Source organism: Cydia pomonella, chromosome 1 (genome assembly GCF_033807575.1).
Source record: "Cydia pomonella isolate Wapato2018A chromosome 1, ilCydPomo1, whole genome shotgun sequence".
Taxonomy (NCBI): domain Eukaryota; kingdom Metazoa; phylum Arthropoda; class Insecta; order Lepidoptera; family Tortricidae; genus Cydia; species Cydia pomonella.
In genome coordinates this window covers 35,125,373-35,143,846 of record NC_084703.1, presented here as the reverse complement: position 1 = coordinate 35,143,846, position 18,474 = coordinate 35,125,373, and the positions used below count along the sequence as shown (strand labels likewise).

General features: G+C 41.1%; 1 protein-coding gene across 3 annotated transcripts in view; it reads right to left on the bottom strand.

Moving 5' to 3' along the window:
- The window catches only part of LOC133521118 (filamin-A), a 105,906-nt gene that overhangs the window by 11,599 nt on the left and 75,833 nt on the right, over nucleotides 1–18,474 (bottom strand). For all 3 annotated transcript variants that reach the window (XM_061855886.1, XM_061855905.1, XM_061855896.1), the window contains 25 exons: nucleotides 18,152–18,277; nucleotides 17,330–17,450; nucleotides 16,780–16,853; nucleotides 16,547–16,703; nucleotides 13,923–14,131; nucleotides 12,924–13,103; nucleotides 12,776–12,850; nucleotides 11,847–12,006; nucleotides 10,808–10,956; nucleotides 10,437–10,509; nucleotides 9,990–10,157; nucleotides 9,431–9,600; nucleotides 9,186–9,278; nucleotides 8,748–8,892; nucleotides 8,513–8,598; nucleotides 7,895–8,087; nucleotides 6,281–6,502; nucleotides 4,921–5,084; nucleotides 4,596–4,746; nucleotides 4,236–4,484; nucleotides 3,593–3,813; nucleotides 2,862–3,069; nucleotides 2,230–2,358; nucleotides 1,815–1,979; nucleotides 797–954 (listed from right to left, as the gene is read on the bottom strand). In XM_061855886.1, coding sequence (XP_061711870.1) covers nucleotides 797–954; nucleotides 1,815–1,979; nucleotides 2,230–2,358; nucleotides 2,862–3,069; nucleotides 3,593–3,813; nucleotides 4,236–4,484; nucleotides 4,596–4,746; nucleotides 4,921–5,084; nucleotides 6,281–6,502; nucleotides 7,895–8,087; nucleotides 8,513–8,598; nucleotides 8,748–8,892; nucleotides 9,186–9,278; nucleotides 9,431–9,600; nucleotides 9,990–10,157; nucleotides 10,437–10,509; nucleotides 10,808–10,956; nucleotides 11,847–12,006; nucleotides 12,776–12,850; nucleotides 12,924–13,103; nucleotides 13,923–14,131; nucleotides 16,547–16,703; nucleotides 16,780–16,853; nucleotides 17,330–17,450; nucleotides 18,152–18,277 — 3,846 coding nt within the window. The remainder of the gene's footprint in view (nucleotides 1–796; nucleotides 955–1,814; nucleotides 1,980–2,229; nucleotides 2,359–2,861; nucleotides 3,070–3,592; nucleotides 3,814–4,235; nucleotides 4,485–4,595; nucleotides 4,747–4,920; nucleotides 5,085–6,280; nucleotides 6,503–7,894; nucleotides 8,088–8,512; nucleotides 8,599–8,747; nucleotides 8,893–9,185; nucleotides 9,279–9,430; nucleotides 9,601–9,989; nucleotides 10,158–10,436; nucleotides 10,510–10,807; nucleotides 10,957–11,846; nucleotides 12,007–12,775; nucleotides 12,851–12,923; nucleotides 13,104–13,922; nucleotides 14,132–16,546; nucleotides 16,704–16,779; nucleotides 16,854–17,329; nucleotides 17,451–18,151; nucleotides 18,278–18,474) is intronic.

The window sequence follows — 18,474 nt, the reverse complement described above, 5'->3', positions numbered from 1 at the left end:
CCCCTTGTTTTCCTCTCACGCGATATCGGGTTAACAAGGAGAAACCAGGAAACTTAACAAGAAAACTATTAGCGGGGTCGAGAACAAAGGCTCACTTACTCTGACGTTCTAACTCGGATATTAACCGGACTAATACATGTTATTTTATATGTCTCTTTTTAACAATCGACTTTGGTGTAGAGTATCATCTCGGCTAAGATTTATAAGTAATAATACCCTATCGAATGTCGTTGGCTATTTGCATGGTGAAAATACTCTGGATTGAAATTCAATAAACAAAATTTAATTACAGATACTCGTTCTGTTATTGACACGGATACGTGATGATATCTCATAGATTATCTCTGGTTTTTGATATGAGATTAGCATATCTGCTATAGAGTACACAACAACAGATAGGTAAGATCCTGTCTGCGTCTTTGTACATTTAGAATTGTCAACTGTATATTTGCATGACTTGTGTTTACAATTTCAGATAGTCATCAATCGTTTCATAAGCCTCTCTAATTTGCATTTTGTATCCTGATTCAGGGTCTACACATATATAATAAATGTACAGAGGGAAGGTACCTTGGGAAAATCCCAGGACCCTTCCGCGAGAACAGTCAAGCTATTCAACCTGTAGAGATGCGAGTGTGAAAATCGGACTAATGGAAGATTTGTTGCCGGTTCGCTAAACCTAGCTTAGTCGACAAGGCTCCAGTAAGAAACTCGGCTAGGCCCGACGACTGGAGTGCTCTCTAATTGGTACTTATACATATATATCACATAGAATGTGATCGTTGACGTGACTCACCTGCACGGTGGGAGCGGCGTGGTCGGCGCAGTGGATGGTGAAGGCGGCCTCCTTGCCGACGTGCGCGTGCGCGAGCCCGGTGCCCGCGCAGCGCGCCGCGCCGCTGCTGCGCCCGCTCAGCACGCCCAGCGACACAGGGCTGCCGGCGACCGGCGCACCTGCGGCATAAACATTATAAGTGCTTGATTTTAAACGGGGAACTTAGTAGTGCTGGCCCATAAAAATTTCGCCTTAGAACGGGAAGTCAATTGCGTAATTGGCGTCTACTGTAGAGTTTTTATCCCCCCGAATACCACGAGCTAGATATCGGATAGCAAAAAAAAGAACTTGAAATTTGATAAGTAGAATTGAATTTTAGGCTCTTTGCTGACCCGATAAGTCGGTGTGATTCGATGGATTAGTGGCCAAAATAACACAAAACTTATCCTTGGAGAGTGGGATCCAACCCAGCAAGATTTCTTTCTGCACGAAAAAAGGCTCAAGCACGCTAAGTACAGTGCCTTGGAACCAATGTACGATTTTGTGCCAATTGCAGTGGAGGCTGTGAAACTTTTGTGAAAGAACTTGGTCGCCGACTTAGGGATAGGGGCTGTGATCCACGCTGGCTATACAACGTGGAAACGCTGCTAGCGTAATGGGAACTTTTGGATCAGATGTGATTTGGGGTGGGCCTTTTTAAATGAAATGATTGTGTATTGAAAATGACGAAGCCGGTTGCGGATAGCTTTATTGTTTGTGTGCAATGACGACGCCTGATGCAGATTTATGGTTGTACCCTCCTGACGAAGCCAGCGTTGCGGATATGAATTTGTCATTATTTTATTAATGCTTGATTTTGATTACATAAAATTAAGTTTTTTGATTATAAAAAAAAAATATATATATAGCATATAGTTACAAAAAATTCTAATTTTATGAAGTTGGGCATTATTGACAAATCCGTACGCATGCCCGTCTCGTTGTTCGACTTCACAGACTAGTTCTAGCTCGCTGCAGCCTTCCTCTATGTGTAACCTACCTCCATAGTTGACGTAGATACGGTAGTGCGCGGGCACGGTGGCGCGCAGCCGCACGCGGTACGTGTGTCCGTCCTCGCGGATGTCTACGGGGATGCGGACGCGCTTCTCGCCCATGGCTTCACAGACTACTTCCAGCTCGCCTACGCCGGCTTCCTTTGTGTCCACTGTCGGGAAAGTTTCCAAGAAATTAGTAAAATACAATAGGCATTGGTATAGCCAACATAGAAATTAATCGGTAAAGTACGAAGGAGCCTCAATCATCAATAGAATATAATGTATAAAGGAGGAGATGGAGGTGTATCAAATAAAATTTAGAAATGTATTTAAACAGTAGAAACGGTACGGTAAGTAGTAGAAATGTATTAAAACATAATTAAGTAGTAATTCGAATTGTTTTGCTACAACTTAACCAACCTGTGAAGTTGACTGGCGTCTGTGTGATGATGTTCCCCGTGGGCAACCCCGACATGATGACCTTTTTGGGGTCGAACGACTCGCACGTGTACGGACTGCCAGTGACGGGCTTCGACAAGTGGAGGACCTCTGCGAATGTCACAAAAGAATTATTATTTGACATAAACTGTGTTTGTTTCGATTCGGGTTCAGGGGCATATTTCTTAATAATCTGATAGAATTATAGGACTTACCGAAAATGGAATTAATTTTGTGGTTTGGGTTTACTTAGTGTTCTTGCGACAATTTTCCGTTTCCCCGCATAAAGGAAAAAGATGCAACATGAACGTTTGTGGAATTCCCGGTAATAAACCATGAAGTGAAATTGCAGCATGTCATCTATGGTTATCAATAATATCCATTAAATGGACATGTCAATATTGTTTACCTTATTTCTAATGCTAGAAAAACGAACTATAGGAACAATAAATCGTGGCATTAAATGCTTGTAAATCGCCATATAGGAATAGTTGTACGCCTATTATACATAGATTATAGATAGATTCAGATTTATTAACGTGACCACGTTATTTCAGGGTGTAGATGTTGAACACCGCCAAGTGGGCAATCTGCGACTCGTTTGGCTCAGTTACCTATCGTGCTCTGTCCGACTTCAGTGATGGTGTACTCCGCCTGCAGCAGCCCCGATTTGGTCTGGTAGCAGCGGACGGGCAGCGCGCGGGAGCCGGGCCCGGACACGACCACGTCGAACTCGCGCGCCGGCCGCCCAAGCGTGTCTATGCTGAATGACGCCACACGCCCAACCTGCGCCTGGTATAGCCCAAGCCCGGATGCTGATACCTGCATAGGCAGAAAGCACTCTGTGTATTAAGAGGAGCGATAAAATAGATTGTGAGTGATCTAGTAGGAGGAACTGGATACATACAGTTAGTCCCCTCATTTTGCGAGAGTTATACTTTATTTGAAGCCAAATTAATTTTAAAGGCAATAAGCCTTTGCAAGATCGCTTCGCCATATTGTAATTTTTTTAAGACACAACCCGGCTTATAACTGCGCCACGCTGGCCTGAGTAGTGAATGTTACTACCATGACATAACCGCAAAATATATACAATTTCTTTTTCCTTTCCGCAATATAGATATAAAAAGCAGAATATTATTAGCCATGCCGAAAGTAAAATTAAGTACAGCGCTGCACAGCGAAACAGAAACGGTACGAGGGTCTAAATATTCATAATAATTGATTTAATGTGGTCAAAATAATAACTCGATCGCACCCTATTGTACGAGTATGTAACCCCACGGATGTCAGTGGCATCCCTTGGATGCGGAAATCTTAAAACACGGTGCCAAGAACACGGTACCTCTTGTCCATGGCTGGCAGGCAGCACGTCGATGACGAGCGGCTCCCGGGACACGGGCGCGCCGCTCCACAGCAGCGACAGCCGGTGCGGCGCGGCGCGCGCCGGGTGCCACACCAGCTCCTGCCGGCCGCCGCCGCGCCGCCGCATCGAGTGCGGCACCGTCTGCCCGCCGCACGTCACGCGTCCGGAGAGACGGCCCGCGCCCGCGTGTGTTGTGCTCACTGGAATGTTTGCCTTATGTTAACTCCACGCCGATAGTTTTACTCGTATTCTAAATGATAGACTATCGTCGCGACTTAATATTTTCTAAAGACTCTGTGAGCTGTAGACCTCGCGTTTCCCCATGGCTCCGCTGTTTTGTAAAGTTTTATTAAAAATCGAACCTGCTCAGCAAATTTCACGACAATTAGTTGAGAAATGTTACCTGTAGAGAAGAATCGCCGGTGAGTCGGACATACGAAAGCATTTTTGCCCAGAAATTCACTCTCGATTGGTCAATATCAAGATTTGGCTTACACCGAGTGCCGTCGTGAAGGTACCAGACTATTAGTGCGCCTCGATCTCCGCAGCAAGTTCCTTCCCAAGCGATTAGTGAGGAATATGACCAAGTTCAACATCTTTGTTTACAAATAATTCTGCTTACCTGTGAGTATGGCAGGTCTGTGAGCAACAGCGTCCCCGATAGATAGCACCTTTACGGCGTTAGCGTCCAGAGCTTCGACCTCCGCTATCGGGCCCCTCGCGCTCCGCACCAAGTATCTTCCCACCCGGTTAGCGGGGAAGGTGACCAGGCCGGCGTCTTCGATCTGCGCCTCGGCCACGCGCGCACCCGTCGGCGACACCACCTCTACGTCTGAGAGATTCTCGTCCACTTCTACTGTCGCGATGCCGCCTGCAAGTTGGTGCGTGTATTACTATTTAAGTCGATTTACTTATTTAACAACTAAGAAGAGATTTATTTATATTCCACGCTTGACAAATCTAAAGGCTTCAAGAATCGTACCGATCTGCACGTAGGTATGCGGCTCGCTGACGCGACACACGAACGGACTGCCCGGCACCGGCTGCTCGTTGAACGTGACGGACACGCGGTGAGGTTCTCTGGACACCGGCACGAATGTCACGTCGTATAGACCACGCGCCACTGCCACCACCTAAATGAAACACATAGCATTAAAATTAGAACTTTACATGTAAGTCGTGCCAGCTTTCGTGAAACGACCTCTAAATCCAAAGACGAAATTATTATAAATTTCTTATTTTATAAGTGTGTGACCTCAAGGGTGACTACTTTGCCGTCTCCTACTCCAGGCTACTTTGTAACTGACCTCGGCCTTGACAGTCGTCGACGGCGTGGACACGACGAGCTCCAGCGTGCCCTCGCCCGCGCCGGCCGCGTCCACGCTGAACGTGACCGCCTTCCCGACTTCCACTCCGCGCTCCTCTTCTGCCCCTTCTTCTAAGCTGAGTCCTTCTAAGGTGCCTTCCAGTTCTGTAAAATATAACAACGCTTTAGAATATCTTATTCAAGATCTTGTTATTTTTTTTATTCGGGTAGGATAGCTATAGTAAATCTCAAGTAAGGTCTACCTTCACTGATTTCTTAACTGGATGCAAATTATTGAAATTATAATATGTTTCTAAACTTAACATATGTTACCAATAGGTTTGCTTTTTTTTCATAGCGATTATTTCTGATAATATCTCCTTTATCAAATCATGATTTCTGAATACTCGTATTCATTTTGAAATACCTATCCAACGACACCCCACACCATAGGGTTGAAGCGAAAAAAAATCATCCCTACTTCACATGTAGGGGAGGTATATTTTATTTTGTTCAAAGACAGTTTGTATTCGTTGTTGCAAATAAGAGTACTTATTGAAATTTCAAGTAACTACCAAGTAAAGCCACTTTGAAACTATACAATTTTGCAGTTTTATATGTTAACGAGATTTCGCGATCCAATACAATAAGGCAAGCGAGTTAAATAAAATGAATGAAGTTGTCATATAAATTTGCAAAAGTTTACGCACTTTACTCTTTTTTTACGCTATTTACATAGATATCTAGACGTAAAAACTATGGAAGGTAGAGGTAAGGATAATAATTTAGAATGGGAGAACTGTTGCTAAAGTATCTAGCTGGCAGTTGCAAATAATAGTTCGAAATCTTTCCGGTGGCGCTAGGGTAGCATAAGGACATGACATGAACTTAAAGAGGTTATTGACGCAGTCAAGTGCGCTGTCACCGATTTGTAGTTGTTTATCAAAGTCAAAAATTTGTCAGTGATGTATTGTAGCGCCACCTATTTAAGGTTTTTTGATGGAGATTTCATAGATTTTTTTCCTTACCTCTATCCTCCATAGTATAAACAACACTATAAAGTTGTCAATGTCAACAAAACAGTCAATGAACCGGCAGCTCTAGGTTACTTCAGTATGCTATACGATATTATTCATAAAATGTTACATATAGCACAGGTTCATACCTATTTTAAGTATCAGCGAAAAACTCTTGGACAATGAATCCTATGTAATATATTATAAGAAATTATGTATTAGGTGTAAACTTTTGAGGTTAATAAACTTATCTTATCTAAACTTATCTTATCTTACAACCCTTATGAACCTCTGTTAAATAATGTCCCTTTAACCCACTTAGTTTAGTTCCACTTGCCAACTAACCTCCTGGCCCCAGGCCGGTGACGCGCACGCGACGCACGTCGTACACGTTGCACGTGAAGGGCGAGCCGGGCACGTGGCGACCCGCGCACGACACCTGCACGCTGTGGCGGCCCACGGCCTCGGGCGTGTAGGCCGCCGCGTACCGGCCGTCGCCCAGCGCCGACAGCCGCGCGCGCACCACGCTGCCGCCCGGCCCCGACACGTACACCGTCGGCTCGCCGGCTATAAGCAAGCTCTCTCATGCATTATTCGGTTCTTTATTCTTTGGTTTCATCTACAAATGTTCTGTTGTTTAAACTGTTGGAGATAAATGAAACACGAAGGTCGAATGACGGATTCCGATAGCGTTATTTAACTTTTCGAACTTCGTTCTTCGCGCTGTTATAGACATTACAGAGTCTTAAGATATGTATGAGTGATAAAAATTTTAATAAGTAAAATAACAGCTTAAATAAAATTGCTTTATTTAATCGACTGTTTCAATGGTTAAAAAAAATTGGCAGCATTTTCAAGTTCGAAGGAAGTTATATCGGTTCATATTGGCCGCTATCTTGATTATCCCTCATTCACCAATAATTTCGCGTGAGCAACAGACAAATTTTGATTTAGAGATGTCAATTTGATTAAGAGTTCAGACGATTTGGCACAAAATAAAAATATTTTTTTCCAAATTCTGAAAAAAAAAAGATATTTTAGTAAGACTAACGTTAAAGCATAAAATTAGGTCATTATTTCGCTTTTGAGACAATACAACTATTGCATCATAATATTTTACCATAACTGTAGGCAGTGATGACTTGTTATATGATAAATAGATTTTGCCTTAAAAGGAACAGGAGCACGCATAGCAGTTAAGTACTGAGTCCATAATATGTCAAAAACGTACACTCGCTGTATGCAAAATATAAAACTAAAAGCACATCCTTATCATATTAATAATTATACAATAAAACATGAAAAGAAACATAGCTTGAGTGGATTCTATGACACATCTAGTTACAAATATAAAAAAAGGATTTTAAAATTCGCTTAGACATAGCTTGAACACACAGTCAGAAAGTTATAGATGTAATGTGAGAATATGAATAGTAAATAGCAGGGCATTTAAATTTACGTGAGCACACGTATTGTCACTCTCGCAAATGCATACAACGTAGGAACAACTTAATGTAATATTAATATAGAAAATAAATATCAATAATATTGATATGATCATATCGGTACGTTGGGTTGAAAGATGTGTTGAGCCTTAATTAAATATATTCAAGGTAACGCTTTATCTATATAAGGGTATTTTAAAGGATTTAGAAACAACAACACATCAATCAATATTCTGGAAGGACTAACATCTTAACAACTATTTCAAAACGTGAAGTCTAAATGAATAGATACATATGTAATGGGGTAATATCAAGCCACTTGCCACTATTTGTAAGTAGTTCGAGTACCGCATGAACTGGTGAATTCTACGCCAAAGAAAAGGAGAGGCTCTTCCAACCTCTATGACCTTTATAGGAGTCGAAACGGTTTTGTGCACTGAACGTATTACATTTTGTCTTGCTCTATGAACAGTGGCGAATGCCTCAACAATCTCTCCGTGATTCATATACTCACTGTGGAAGCCGGTGAGGTGTATTTCGGCGGGTTCGCCGCGCGGCGTCGAGGCGAGCCCGGGCCCGGAGGCGCGCGCGTCGGCAGCGGCGGCCGGGGCCGACACGGGGCACGTGAACGGCGAGCCGGGCACGGCGTGTCCGTTGAACCGGACTGAGAGGGTGTGAGGCGCCGCATCCGACGGCTTGAAGTTCACCTGAACGACACCAAGTTATTTTAAGGTTTGGTTGCACTAAACACAATCAACGGACTCGTTACTCAGCACAGAATTGTGACATTTCCCCTTGCACTACAATGATTACCATTACAGAAAACAAAGCAACCGACACTTACTAGAACAGATGCGTGACAAACCAAGCAACGAGGTTAAGCAATATTAAACGCATTCGCTGCTAGCACGAGCTACGTGCTCGTCGGTTGCAGCTCATAATGTAGCGAAAGGTGCCTACGAACAGAGAACCCGCCTAGCGGGTCGCAGGCAAGGTATTAGGGCTGGTCAACGACAGACAGTGGAGTTTTCCCATACGGTATATAAATATTACAATGAACTGAATAATGTTTCTCTGTCAAGGTAAAAAAAATGTATTATTATCAATTAAAGAATAATAAACCATCTATTACCTTGAACCTGGCGTTTCCTTCGCTCTGAACAAAATTGGGAACGTTCCTGCCATTTACGGCTACGATTATTTCCAAGTTGCCAGCACCTAGAAATTAAACATGATACTCAACATTTCAAAATGATTAGTTCATTCTTATTATGACTGAGGTTGCGAAGAAGCAGAGTTTTGGGTTTAAAGTGTTAATTTAGTAAGCAAAGGCATTGAATATCATGATAGAAAATCGGATTGCATACCGGCATGAGAAGCGTTGATGGTGAAAGAGACGGGGCGGCCGACGACGCCCGGCGCGATGTCGGTGACGGCGACCCGCGACGCACTGTACGCCTTCACCAGGAAGGGGCTGCCCTCCACGTGCCCGCCCATTGCGCCGGCTCGGACCTACAACAACCGCAGCACTGTCATGTGAGGTGACCTGGTAACGTTGCCATGTGAAGGATTTCTCACCTAGCCACGACCTGACTAGACTATACTATATCGTTAATGCCATATTTTCATTTCTTTAATGTCAAAACAATAGTATATATTGCACTAATATTGAAAGTATTTTGAATTCATCGAACTATAGACATCTATTAAACTTAGAGTAGGTACGAAAGACCTGGGTGCAAAAAAGGATAGATATATAGGGAAACGATATATCACATACACGACTATAAAGATCGCAATCTCACCTCGATACTGTGGTCGCCAACATCAACGGGAACAAAAGAAATGGTGTATCTTTTGCTAGGTTCGTTTTCACCAACAGTTTCTTCAGCAGACACCTAAAACAACAAAAACGGTAATAGCAGATTCGATTGGTATCAGAATTGTAGAAAAAAGAATCAATGATCAAATCCTAAGGCAGCTGAAAAATACGGTGAGCTAATTAATTAAATGATACTTTATACAGAAGACTAACAGACGACTTTCTAACCTGCACGGGCACGGGTCGGCGCGCCGGGCCCAGCACGTCCACCTGCGGCGAAGCGGGCGAGTCCACGCTGAACGTGTACGCGTCGCCCACCGACACCTTGTCGGGCGATTCGCTCGAGCCCGCGCCGATCACGCGCGCCGGCGCCGACACGTGGCACACGAACGGGCTGCCTGTTGATGTGAAAATCAGCCTTATTAACGTGTCAAAAATATTGCCCATTCATTGACATTTTAAGGCTGTAAGCTGCTGAACGGAAGCTGTAACTTTGCTGTAAGGAATTATTAACATTTTATAGTTTGACTAGAAGATGGCTTTTTTGGTGATTGATCGTCTTCTGATCTAACGTGACGAAACACATACTTCAGAAGTCTTAAGTAGACTGCGGCATCAGTTAAACTAAAAACAGTTAAAATTTTAATAGATGAACAGCAAAAGGCAGGACACTATAAATGAACAATTGTTTTACTTATAGGTTTAGACTACGACTCGTAATCAAGTGACTTCCAGATTGCCTCTGCGCTGAATACGAGTAGTATAGCTTCTTAATATACCTACTGACCTGGGACATGGTCACCGTTGAAGCGCAGCTCGACGGTGTGCGGGCGCGGGTCGCGCGGGGTGAAGCTGATGGCGTAAGTGTGCGCGCCCTGCGCGGCGGCCGCCGTCGGCACGCGACCGCCGTTCACCGTCACCTCCAGATTGCCCGGGCCGGCTGCCATTGTCTCCACTGCACGAATAATCATTGAATACAAATATGAAATAATACGATGATATATTTCCTGACAAGTGGAAGACAAAGAGTTAAAGAAAAGAGTGAAACGCTTTTAGAACATTTTTAGACGTGGTTAGGTAATACCAATGAGGATTGGCCTTATGAGGACTTTGTAAAGAATACGACCCGTTTTTTTAATTTCATGGAAGCCGCTACAATTGTTAGCCGTTATGGTAATGTTTGTAGCCGCTACGGTAATAATGATTATTACTACTATTCAAAGATACAACTTACCTAAAAATGTGACAGGCTTTCCGACGGTGCCATGCGCGACGTCTTTGACTCTTATAGCCGTTACGTCGTACACCTGTGAAGGGTAATTTCACAATAGCATAATGGATATGAGAATAGAGAGATAACGAGACAATCGTTAATATTTTTAAACATGCTATGGATAAATATTGGAATTAATGAAAATATTATTATTAAAAAAATCACCGATGTAGATGCACAGTAAAAAGCATTGTAGAGTGGTATTGTTTACATTTTGTGGTCTTAGAAGAAGAGTTTATAACAAAATAAATCCTATTCATAATTTCCAAATTGTAATTGGTATTTCATTGAATTAACTTCCAATAATTTAAAGGGCTTTACATTAGAGTTACCTTTAAATGGAATGGGCTGGCCGGGATGGGCGTGGAGTCAACGAGCACGTTGAGGCGGTGCTCGCCGACGGCGCGCGGCACGAACTCGGCGCGGAACACGCCGGCGCCTGCCGCCGCCACCGCTGCCGGCACCGACGCGCCGTTCGGACCTGCGCCCCCGCACCGCTCAGCTCAACGCCTCGCCCTAACTCCCTCTCTAACCCCCTCTCATCTTCCCTCCTACCGTGTTAAGAGTTAGGGCGAAGCGGATGAGCTTTTTCGACAATGATTGTTACAATGTATTTTATAAGGGCATCAGGTTATTTAAAGATGCTCGATGTAAATCAATACTTCTTATAGGTCTTTTATGGTTACTATGACCTAACTTTTAACTTTGACTACTTATATTATATTTATTCTTAATGTATACTTTTAATATAATGTGCTATACGAATTATGAAGCAAGTTAATTGATTAGTGATAATATAGTAAACACATAATGCGGAGTTAAGAGGTGGTTGGACTTGTTACTTTGTTAGTACTGCAAAGCATCTCAAGTTTATTCAGAATCTTTCCCCTTGGAGCGATATTTTCCGTTTTGTTTGATTCAGAAGATGATCCAAATGTTAATTTGTCTTATTCATTCTTTTATTTATATTTAAACTGGCCTGCAAAAAGATAATCAAACATTTTGAAGCATAACATGATCTTTAAGGAACAAGAAACACTAGTAGTGTGACACGAGGTAACTGACAAATCATCTAATTATAAGCCACACATTCTAACCACCTCTAATTTAGTTTCTAACATTTAATTAATAACGTAGGGTGATCTTCCGATAGGTCACCAGAATATAATAAATGTAATAAAATTGTGCCTTAACAAGATGCTAGTTTCAAAGTAAAATACTATGAAGTAGCAACAGATTTGACTGAAATATCAATGAATAAGGAGTAGCAAGACAGCCATTATAGCCTTGGTCTTCAGAAACGACTTCAGAAAAATTAGCCGATTACGTCATGTCCTGTATAGTGCGTACTGTGCGGGGTGTAGTACTGACCCTCAACATTGACCTCTATCTGGTCGAGCGTGGCGCTGGGATGGTGCAGCGTGAGCGCGGCGGGCTGGTGCAGCGGCGCGGGCCCGGGCAGCGTGACGCGCGCGCCGCCGCCGCTGCCCTCCGACACCTCCACGATCAGTGGGCAGCCCGGCACCCGCATCTGCACCGAGCGACCATACAATGCCGATTTTTTTTACTAAACACGCGTTTATAAATACTGACACACGGATGTTGTATTAGCAAGAGATGTGTATTGTAAGCAGAATTTTATCCTTGAATGTGAAGAATGTTAAAACACGCGCGCACAATGCAAATTTGACTGTAAGCACTTAATACAAACAACTTACTTCTGCGTTAGCTAGCAATAACGTGTTTTAAGCTTCCACAATATTTGGCGTAGAATCTAAAGATGCAGGCCACCTGCTCAAGGCATGTCTAATGAATTATTATATCTGTGATATATTAATTTTATTATTCTTGAATTGCATCTTGCTTTGCCATTGTTTTAATGAAATGTAAATAAACAACATACATTACATCAGATGTATAATTCTATTATTACTGCTACTTCAATAAAAATGTTTGATGAAAATTTCTATTGAATTTCGACATCCCTTACTTATGGAATGTATAGTATAAAAGACTTAAGTACAAAATATAATTACAGTAGCTCAATAAACAACTGTGATAACCAATGCCGGATTTAGAGGTCTGGAGGCCTCTGGGCAACAAAGGAGTGGAGGCCCCCTGGCCCAAATTATTTTCCAAATAAAACGGTAAATTTTACGAAGTCTCTATTGTGGGGGCCCCTCTTTTGTGGAGGCCCCGGGGCTGTAGCCCCGGTTGCCCTCCCCTAAATCCGGCCCTGGTGATAACAAGAAAATAATTATCTAATGGGAATGCACTGCAGTATGCCCACACATACATACCTTATTAAATGACACATTAACTACATGGTCACAAGCCTCAGTTGGAGTAAATGAAACTGTAAATCTGGCATTGCCCTAAAACAAAGAAAAAACATTATGATTTCAAATCATCAAAGCTATCATAAACAATGAGAGTGCAGAAACATACCTGTGGATGTACTTGAGTTGGTATGTTCAATCCTCGAGCGGCAACAGTGATCTCCAAGTTGCCCTCTCCGGCTTGTGCTGCATCCACAGCCAGCTGAACCGGGACTCCAACACGTGCCGATGACCCTCCATTCACACTCACTAACTTGCCGTCATAGGCTTTACAGATGAATGGGGTACCCTGTTAACAACCAGAACCTCTATAATTTGTGACCATGGGATTTCATTTTTTTATACAATAACATTAGTGACTTCACATATGTATTTATTTTCTTTACTTTGCTATATATTATTATTATTATATTATATTGTTTTAACACTAGCAGCTGAAAGCTGATGCGTGTATATAACTGCACTTGTTTTTTTATATGATTACTGTTTATTTTGATAATTTTAATTGTTTGACAAGTTTGGTTTTAAAACTCTTCACTGAAGGAGTATTTATCACTGCTTCTGGTAGTTTATTCCACTCATGCAGTATGTAGGTTTTTTCAAAATGTTATCTATCCTTCACCAAATAGTTTGTGGTAACTATTAAATGATTTTTCATATATAACTTCAAGGGAAACTCATATGTATAGAGAGAATTGTCTCATAAATATTGTACGTACTACACTCTTATTACACTGGAAAAGGATGCTATGGGACATATTTTTGAGTAAGATGTGTACACTTAACTGTACTATAGCCCGAACCCTCATGAGCCAAAATGAGACAAAACGCTAACTGACTATCTATATTATCTTTCTTATCAGTGGAGTACCTACGCATGGGCAAAGTGGTCCCTTGGCCATGGTCCCGCATTTTTAATACCTTGGGAATACACATTGAAAGTAAAGGTCCTCACAGATGTGACTTTGCCCATGCCTAATACAACTTAGCAAAATCTCTAAAAATGTTATCTCTTTCTAACATAAAAAAATGTCTGAATGACAGAAAGGGATAATCAATGATTAATGGCTTAGTAATGCCAACAACAAATGTTTTAGGAAGTACTTACAGGCACTGGCTGGTTATTGTAATGTGCAGTCAATGTATGTGGGCCAACATGTCGCGGCGTGAAGCTCGCTAATAGCCCGGAGACTGCGTCGCCAGTGAGCCGCACCGGCACTTCGGCCCGAGGGCCGCGAACCGTCACTATTAGCTCTCCCCCAGCTGAGCCTTCCACGCGCACAGTGCATGATGCCACTTCGCCAACAGGAATCAGTTCTACAACAGTAAGATTAGTATAAAAAAAAGGAATTTACCTGGGAGAACATAAGCTCATAATTAGTTGAAGAAATTGGTGGGTGGGCCAATTTCCGATATCCTTAATTGTCTATCTTCCTGCAACTTTATTGTGCTGATTCCTTTAACTCTACCACTCCACAACGAAATCGCTGCCCGTTTAGAGATTCCTACTAACTAAATGAAATGTGTCCACGATATCCGCAGAAGGATGCTGCGGATATCATGGACTCAGCGTCACACTAATATATCAATTCTCCAGGAGCTCAAAGTTACACAAAGACTTTTGGCAATCGTTCACTCTCGCATCCTTAGCTACTACGGTCACTTTACGCGCAGGGAAGACGACGAAATGGAGAGGCTGGTTGTTCAGGGCAGAGTGGATGAAATGAAATGTGTAGTTGCCTTGTAGTCTTAAAGTTTGTTAGGCATCTTACCTGGCTAATTTACAGAGGTCATGTACAACACTGTGCCTGTGTGCCATAATTATTTACAAAACAAAACTTGACTATCGACGCTCATAAATTTATGAAATAGTCGGTTGTATAATTGAAGGAAACGGATTAATTAAGAATAGGAAACAAGAAAATCGAGTTAGACAAAGAGCATATAATCACTACGTTCTAGAGTTAAAATCAATTAACTCGATTGACAACAAGAATGACAGCTGTGTGACAATGACGTTTCACACATTTTAGTCCACGACAGTCCACGACGCGCTAATGTGTCACATAGTTACGCTTATTACACGCAATTCACTATGCAAATTTAACCGCTACACTAGTGCGTGATATACTGTAATGCAGCATAAAATTACATTTTCTACAATAATTTGCTGTACGTTACAGGCAATGTGATGTTGGCATGGGTTTAGCATCTGCCAATAAACTTGAACGCGCGCATATTGATTTTGTACAGTTGGTAGCACTGATCAATTAAAAAGTTAGCTAGCTATGGCGGAAAACGTTTAAAACGTTATCTTCACGTACACTTTATAAAACGAAGTCCCCCGCTGCGTCTGTCTGTATGTTCGCGATAAACTCAAAAACTACTGAACTGATTTTACATGCGGGTTTCACCTATCAATAGAGTGATTCTTGAGGAAGGTTTAGGTGTATAATTTATTAAAGTTTTGTGTAAATTAATGATAATATTTTATTTATTCATATTATGACGATATTTGCTAATGATGTCGGAAAAAATCACGCTGTCTCCTAATCTCGTTAAAGCTCCTTTAATTGAAAATGCTGCCTAATCTGTTTGAGCTATAACTACACAATGTATTATGGTGGGATTTTGTCTCTTTCATTGGTATACAAAAAAGTCCGCGATGTGTATGTCTATATTTCCTATACCCATTCTTAACTTCTAAAAATTTGAAAAGATACACGGATACAGTATTAATAATTACCAAATTAAATACGTTAGTTAAATTGAGCAGAGCATATCATACAGATTGAAATGGCCCTTTACACCATACAGTATAACTGAATATCTTAGGAATAAATAAATAATTAATAATTTTGCGCGAATAATATTAAGCAGGCTAGGGACCGCACCAAAAGTGATTCGATTCGCTTACACTTTACTACCCGTGCGAAGCCGGGGCGGGTGGCTGGTGTCATTATACTGCTTTAAACGCACGCTTAAATTTTTTATCATTAAACGCACTGCGATTAATTTCTTACGGTTTCGGTCTATTTTCTTGCTGATTGAGTCTTGCAAGTGCGTATGAAGCATGCACGACACTTTTTGCGGGTCTGAAACTGCAAGAAATTAATCGCAGTGCGTTCTAAGCCTATGTCAAGTCAACTCGATCTTTTCATCGTAAGAATTACGTTCCAAAAATAAGAAAATTTTAATAGATATCAAATTTACTCCTTTCTCAAAAATATACATCTAAATCTTAAAACTGATGAATCTTGTAATAAAAATATAATTAATTAACTCCCTAAATAAAGATATTTCGTTCGTTTTATAAATAAGTAGATACCTACTGGAGTAAATTGTATAACTTTTAGCTAGCATTATAATTTATACTGTAACCGGCACTTACGATACAGGCGATGCCTAGTGCGGAAGACCCCAGGCATTTTTTATTTATTTGTCCTTAAAATTAAACGTAACATCTATTTTACTAATATTCTTGTCAAATTCGAAGCATGAAATTGTCTTAGATTTTACACATCTTACTCAATCAATGTATCTTTGATATTCTTTGAGGTTCTTCAAAAAAAGAGTATACAGATTTTTAAAGGGTCGGCAACGCGCATGTAACATCTCTGGAGTTGCAGGCGTCTATAGGCTACGGTGACTGCTTACCATCAGGCGGGCCGTATGCTTGCTTGCCACCGTCGTGGTAATAAAAATAATATTTTTAATCATTTTCCAACTCACCAATTTGTGACGTGTCAATAGTGACTCTTTGTGCTGGCGCTACGTTGAATATAAAAGGCGACGACGGCACCGGCTCCCCGTTGAACTTAATATCTACTCTGTGCGGGGTCGGTGTTTCGGGTCTCCAAAATACGAGGCAACGTCCGCCACCAACCACCTGAAAAGGGTAAAGTTAGTCAGATTTTGTTTCATCAACATTATTTTAACGTAGGTAATTACAAATTATAGCATACCTGTACGTGGTTAGGCACTTCACCTTCATTTATTGATATTTCTAATTGGCCTTCGCCAGCAGCACTAGCGTCCACTGAAAATAAAATGTATTAATATGTTAACGGCACCAATCATGGGACATTTAAGAGAAAATTTTAAGTATTTTTGATATATCACCGACACCTGTAATATTTCTACCGCTATATGCGTTAAAAGTTGAATGTCCTATTCGTCCTTTATGTTTTCTATGTATTTTATGAAATGCTGTCGCAATTGGTTTCAATATTAGTAACAAATTAAAACTATGTTTTTTGTTGCTCCAGTCATGGAATGTATGGCTCCATTAATTTTCAAAGTAACAAATATCAATGAAAAATTGAAATTAAGCAGCTCTATTGCTCTTGTGTAAAGTGTGTGCTTAAACACTGATGGTAAATACTTATATTACAGGATATGTCTATACCATCCCATTACTGGTGCCAGTCCCATCATAGGGGTGATTCTGATTAATAATACATAACTCTGTAACTTCATATCAAGATCTGTAAGCACGAAATAAAAATGATTTACCTCTGAACTGAGATTGTTGGCCGACTACAGCATTCCCGATGTCCGTAACCTTTATGAGACTAGCGTCGTATACCTTTGCCACCAAAGGACCCGCGGCCAACTTGTCACCAGCAATAGCTACCTGTACAACACAAAAGTTTATAATATTAGTTATAGATGAACTACACTGAAAGAAATGTTTGCATAACTGTAACATAATTTTGGTTACTGTTTACACAAAAATTGGGACTTGCGAACTATGTGTTATATGTTACAAAACCGTGTTTGGCTATCAGTGTTCAGGTATTGGGTATACACTACAAAATAAGTTTGTAAATTTATGCAAAGTTTATTTTCTTATAACCGTAGTTAAGTTATTTAGTAAAGTTACAAAACCAGTTCGGCTATCTATTTTTTTCAGTGTAACGGTCTTCGGGTAATTTTGGGAACAATAAGTACTTAGGTGATAAATTTGCTGTACAGAACTATGATATTGATTATGCAAATTAAAAATAAAAACATTAAAAATAAAATACCGTCCGAATAACCTCACACTAGGAAGTCTTCACAAGCTGGGAATCGAACCCAGTCAAATGGGTATAAACCGGAAGTAGGTACGAGTTCCAAATTTTGTTAACGTGCACTAGAAATATTTTTCTGAGATTCGAATTTTAAAGAGGCTCACAGTTTTAACGATTAATAAGGTCATAAAGAAAACCTCAAAGCGCATGTCTATAGATGATTGTTATCAGATATATGACAAATAACGACAACAACTGAGACATATCTACTTTGTATTACATATATTACAATTACTATAAGTTCTCAAGAATGGTTAAGTACATCAATAAGGTGAGTGCCGACTTCTTCGGGCGTGAACTCTATTCTGTAGACGCCGGGGCGCTCCGAGACGTCCAGCACACGGGCGGTCACCGGCCGGCGCGACGGGGCAGTCACCGTCACCTCGACCTACATAAAACACATTTTAATCTCCAGTCATGGAAACGATATTCTTTGTTTTAAAAATTGCATTATAAAATGATCCGTTTTCGTGTAGATACACCATGACATAGGGACTCCTATTTATACCAAATCCGATAATTGCATAGGACTGTAAAGGAACCCACAATGCTTATCTCTGAATGCACAGTTAGTTACGTTTATTA